This window comes from Strongylocentrotus purpuratus, unplaced genomic scaffold (assembly GCF_000002235.5).
Source record: "Strongylocentrotus purpuratus isolate Spur 01 unplaced genomic scaffold, Spur_5.0 spur5_scaffold_6, whole genome shotgun sequence".
Taxonomy (NCBI): domain Eukaryota; kingdom Metazoa; phylum Echinodermata; class Echinoidea; order Camarodonta; family Strongylocentrotidae; genus Strongylocentrotus; species Strongylocentrotus purpuratus.
The window spans coordinates 1,204,523-1,210,522 of record NW_022145612.1 but is presented as its reverse complement, the minus strand read 5'-3'; the positions used below and the strand labels follow the sequence as shown (position 1 = coordinate 1,210,522).

At 34.7% G+C, this 6,000-nt stretch overlaps 1 protein-coding gene across 1 annotated transcript in view; it reads right to left on the bottom strand.

The window, feature by feature from the left end:
• Nucleotides 1-372: 372 nt before the first annotated feature.
• Nucleotides 373-6,000, bottom strand: part of LOC100889038 (plexin-B1) — a 41,574-nt gene continuing 35,946 nt past the window's right edge. Inside the window, exons 28-35 of the mRNA XM_030972626.1 lie at nt 5,233-5,324; nt 4,627-4,723; nt 4,265-4,347; nt 3,556-3,663; nt 3,000-3,151; nt 2,384-2,522; nt 1,781-1,918; nt 373-1,382 (exon numbers count right to left, since the gene is read on the bottom strand). Coding sequence (XP_030828486.1) covers nt 1,296-1,382; nt 1,781-1,918; nt 2,384-2,522; nt 3,000-3,151; nt 3,556-3,663; nt 4,265-4,347; nt 4,627-4,723; nt 5,233-5,324 — 896 coding nt within the window. The 3' untranslated portion in view covers nt 373-1,295. The remainder of the gene's footprint in view (nt 1,383-1,780; nt 1,919-2,383; nt 2,523-2,999; nt 3,152-3,555; nt 3,664-4,264; nt 4,348-4,626; nt 4,724-5,232; nt 5,325-6,000) is intronic.

Below are 6,000 nucleotides of genomic sequence, written 5' to 3'. Positions count from 1 at the left end.
TTATAAACCTTTAGGTCAGTCAGGAATCCCATGACTTTCACAAGCCGATCGCCTGTCTGATCATCAAGATATTTATGATTGGAAATCGAAATTTAATTTTTCGTTTTCCTAACGGTTTTTATAACACGACATTCTAATGGCGAAAATGAGTATGGTAAAACCGGTCACTCAAAGATTTTTACTTTTTTAAGGCACTTCATGATCATTTTGAAGCGCAATTTTGTAGGGCTTCAATACTACACCATATCACAGTCACTGATAACACGTAGGGCCATGCATCTCAGATTTAACATTGTTAATCGATGCCTTTAAAGCAAGATGGCACCCCCCCCCCCCCCCCATGGGAATATTGTTATAAAGAAAACTGTTAACTTAGGCGTGCAACTGGTTGCCGGCTTCTGACAACCAACATTTGGGACTTTTATATTTGCACGACGAGAAGTCAATGTGACGTCCTTCTAAGGCATTGCCTTAAAAGGACGTCACATTGCTTTAAAAGGATGTCACATGTAGCAGTCCACGTTCTCGTCGTGCAAATCTAAAAGCCCCTATTAGCTTCGTCCATGGACAACCAATTTGCAGGAATGTCTAGTTGGCGATCAGTTGCATACGAATTGTGTGATCGTCGAAGATTTTTGTTTTTAATTTTCCTTTCATTGAATCAAGTATGTAATTATCAAGCATATCTACCTCTAGTATATATATTTCTTAACAGTAAAGCATCATATTGAACCTTTCGTACCTCCTGTCAACATTTATCCAGGGCGATTGGCCATATTGCTCGTCGCAATTTTTTTTCGACCCAAGTGTACATAAAGGTAATAATTGTCCGTTCTGAAAAAGATCTTGGTTTAAAACAAGATCAGAAATCCAGTTTTAAAAATCAACATTTACATAAATCACTACATCAAAAATATCATAACGATTTATTTTAAGCTAATGATCATAATTATTAAAATCATTAAAAAGCAAAGCTTCTGCGAATCTACCAAGATCCTCTTATTTTGTCTTTCATCAACTTTTCTTTATCCGGCATTTATCTGAACCCACAAATAAAACAAAGTGCATGTATATATATTGCATGTCTATATTGGCTATAAGTCCAGCTTCGGTTTACTGCTTAATTTTTTAGAAACTGACAGTCCATGAAGCCAACGGCCCATGCGACCGAACTATCGGCTGCCTGGGCCTTCTGTCCACTTCTCCGAGGGTTCACTAGACTGGCGGTCTCATAGGCTGTCGGTCTACTGGGCTGGCGGTCTCATAGGCTGTCGGTCTACTGGGATTTCCTGGATCTACTTGAAAAGGTTTTCCACATCGGTCTTGGTAAGGTTGTAAAGGTGCATCATGTTCGAAAGATGACTGAACTGGCCCTTAAATTCCTGTACATTAACGAGAGCAGACAAAATTGAAATGAACAATCAATTCAGAATTCCATACATTCAATTCTTAAAGTTCCATTTGTGTCTAGTGTAATGGGAATCCCTTTAAGTTCAAAACATTGAGTTCAGGAAAAAAGGATCAAACTGATTGTCCATTTTCATATTCAGAACGAACTACGTTAATTGTATTATCATGCAGATTATGATGGGCCATTCAGGCATGGTAGACTACATGACATTTATCAATTTATTTTATCCACAAATTAAAATCTCTTGACATTACTACATAGTCAAATCAAGATATTTTTAATTTGTGGATGAAATTATTGAGAAAATGAACATATGTCATACATGACACATTTCACGGGTTCGCCTTGATATACAATTGTTTTACATACCTTTGAGATGTTTGAGCAGGCTCTATTCAGTTTTATTGGACGAAGCTTTGGCTGATTTGCTATCTCATTACAGTAATCCGACACCATTTTTCTTTGCAAGGGATGTTCGTTGTAGTAAGGTAGATGATCTGACTCGCCCTGTATTGAGCAAAAAAGACGGAGTTTATAATATGTGTACAATATTCATCTTGTATTGTTATCGTCATCTAAAATCTCCTAACATCGAAAGTAATAATCGAATTAGTGGCCATATGATTGATCCAACAATTGTACACATATTTAGACTTTTTAAAACAACTGAAATATTAATTGTAATCGTTTTTAGTAAATCGATACATGTGTGTATGATTTTTTCGCTTTTGTTTTAAATAAGTACTTTAACTTAAAAACTGTCCCCTCTACTCTTCAATTCAATTACTAAATTGTGTGACGTAATCGGTATTAAAGATCACGACATAGGCTTTTACTTTTCCTGTCTCATTTGACTTTCTTAATTCCTTTGTTGAAATCAAAAGGTGACCTTGGAACGAAAAAGAAGAAACTACTGGGGATGAATCTTGTTGTTACACTATATTGTGATATAGTTAATGAAAACATTGTCACCTGTCTCAGGGAAATGGTCCTGGTCGCATGCTTGAGAGCATCAGCAAGAATGTCTACACAACTATCAGCTGTTTCGGATCTCGGCATCTCAAACAACGATGGCAGGTTGGTGAGCACTGAACGCCAGAAATTTGACAAGCTACGAAAGGAAGAATTTACATAGGATACGTGTAGTTTTAAAAAAGAGCTTAAAGGTGCAGATATGCTTCTCTTTCAGGTTTTCTTTTCACATTCAACACCCTCGAAGAGCACATTTGCCCCTCTCAAGGTTCAATGTTTCGCCTATCTCATTCAGGGTGCAATTGTGCACCTTTTGAGGCTCAGAAAATTGCTATGCATCCTTTCGTTGGCTTGCTGGAAACGTATGTTTGGTGTTTTGTTCTAAACCTTTATCTCTTAGAAATGACACAAAGGCAATACACAGAGGAACTGTCATTATAACACGATTGATATATTAGACACAATCAGTGGGTATAATAAGTACAAAATCACGAGCTTTAATAGTATTTTAGTTGTCATGCTATAGTGAATATCATAAAGTAGATTTTGTTAAACAACGAAATTGAGCGACACATATGTCAAACTTATACCTTAAAATTACATTAACCCTACTCACCAATTTTTCTTCCAATCTTTCGCGTAGGCTTCTCCATACTTCACAGCAAGTCCGTCAAACGTATCAAAGAGAAGTTTGATTGGTAGAGGTACCTTTGCTGGCATCTTGAACATTACTTCGAAGATACCATCCACATACGGGCTGATCGACGCCTTAATCGTGAAAGAGATAGAGCTTAATCAGCGTATATTAAACCATGTGGATAAAATAAATTCTATCTGAAACTGGCGATCAAGTGCATTGGTTAATACAATTCTTAAACTCGGATGAGATCTGCAAGCCGGTTAAAGTAAAACAAGGAAAGAGGAACTTTTGTTTCTTGTTAGTCTGTGCATTGAACACAAAAAATCAAACGAAAAGTTAACATTCGAACAAATTACCAAAGTGTGAAAATACAAAAGGCTTTCCAAAGTTATAAAGATGGTTAAGACGATCAACTGCATTGTCTTCGCTAGTGGTTAGTTCATTATTTCCCTTATTATACTTATGAGTTAGAATGTAATACTGTAATTAGGTATAATGTCGACGATATTTCTTTATTGACATCACGACTCACTTTCATTGTCAGCATGTGAGGAAATGCTAGATTACGATCAAGGTCTGCTCTCTTCTGTTGGATGTGGTCGGGCATAGTACTTTCCTTCATCTTAGATTGTTCAAGGTCCTGCAAAAAAATAAGCGTTTATGTATTTTGTATAAACCTTCTCGTTCTCAATATTCTTTATAGACCTACCTACCAGAAGACCTATCAATACAATCACTCGATCGCAAAGACTTTCAATAAATCAAACTGAGGCAATTTCTAAAGCCTTGTGAATCAACTGCAAACATTAAAATGGGACTTTTCGTAATCCGTAGATAGCCCATATGGGATTTACAAATAGGACAGTGATAATGTCCTTGAAATTATTTTCAAAAGTTGTTGTTCTTGTTTATTTATATTTCAAAATTATTTATTAAAATCGAGTTGCAGAATATCAGACAATCTTACATGTAAGGATGATGCCACTACCATTACCAAATTTCAAAGTCTTTTCACTCCATATTATGAGTATATGTCAATCCTGTTTAACGTCTGTTTTTTAAATTTCAAGACATATAGTAAAATAATGACAATTACCTTTCACGGATATGTAAAAATATTAAGCAATTCCTGTTCATTAATCAGAGTAGAGATTGATCTTAATACAAGAACAAATCCAGCATAAATCCTTATCAAGGGTTGTATTAACATGGTATTCATCGATGAACTGAAAGTATCATACCTTCAGATGAATGATCTTTGAACCTTGTTGGGGTAGGTGCGAATCGAGAACATCTTCAACAGTCACGTACATTAAGGATACATCTAAAATATGGATGAAAACATAATAAATATTACTCTACTTTCTTTCTCTTTCCATATATTCATGTATTAGCCGGCTAAATCCATTTATTTCTGTTTCATCTTAATAATCATCAAAACTAAATAAGATGAATTAAAAAGGAATTGAAGATAGTCAAATGTTAAAGAAAAAGAAATGGATTATTTGGGGTCACAACTATTTTAATTTTGAACTTGATTTTTTAAATTAGATTACAAATATTTGAGATAATGCATCTTTCAAATAAACCAACGATTTCTTACACTTGTCTGAAGCAACTTCCTTCAGATCTAGAGCTTGATACCCATCACCTTCTCCATGCTGCTTCGGTATTAGTGCCACACGATATTCATCTTGAATCTTAAAGCATGAAAGTCACAAAACGCAATAATAGAATAGATTGTGCTTTAACTGCATTTCAAGAATTATGTACGGTATATGCATCCATGTGCACGTGTTCTGGTATATCAGGTACCAGAATAATTGCTTACGTCTAACATAGAAACGATTTCTTTGAATAGATGTCTGAGCATGTTGCGCGCCGTGGTACTCTTTCTTTTTATGTTTACACCTCCACGTGTTTCCTATATCGTCAGAACGCAAAAATTCGAGTATCTAGGTATTCTAGATATATCTGAATTTGTACCCAAAGACACAATGTTAATAAACATTAATGATAATACAAAATAATAAAAACGTTACTTATAAAGCGTTTAACACCGAAGACGCTAAGCGCTTTAACAAACAAAATAGACTGATAAACAATTATATATTAAACAAAACAAAAAAGTGCAAATAAACCCTACAAATGATATGGAATACACGTCAAAGTGAACAGAGTTTAATCTTCGAAAGCAATTTTGACTTACCCCGTAGCTATTCATTGTATTGGCAATTGTTTTTCCCTGAGCCTCAGACGTCTCCCGAAGCAGAATGGACTGTTTATGAGTTTGAACCAACACTGTGAATTGATGGGAAGATTCAAGAAAAAGTCAGAATATATATATATAAATATAAATATAACTCAATATATAATCATTGATATATATGTATATTCGTATACAGTTCATGAAGGTAATATGTTGGTAATTATAATTCAATGGAAGTATATACCATTCAATGGAATATATATTATTCATGCTTTCATAAGGATTTTATTTACCCAATTGTAGTATATGATTTTACAACCGTGATTGAATATTATACAAATAATGAAAGGTTATGAGTTCAATAGTTCGAATATTTTCATGAGTTGAAAGATTAACATTCTATTCAACGAGGCGTCAGCCGAGTTGAATAGAATTAACGTTAATCTTTCAACTCATGAAAATATTCGCTCTATTGAATGAATGAAAAGCATTAATTATTTGTTTTATATAACATCGAAAAAGATCGAATAGAACGTTAATCAACAAATTATGCTTTACTCCTTATATAAAAGATGATTTAAAGTTGGAGTCAAGCCTTCTCGATTACATTCAGATTGCCTTCGCGTCAGATACAAGCAGGGATACGAGCACGGCAGAGAGGTACGCAGTCTGCATATAACCAAAAATGCACGGCGAATATAACCAAAAATGCACGCCCGTGCAATAGAACAACTATTGAATATCATGTGACCAACAATCCTCCAATCA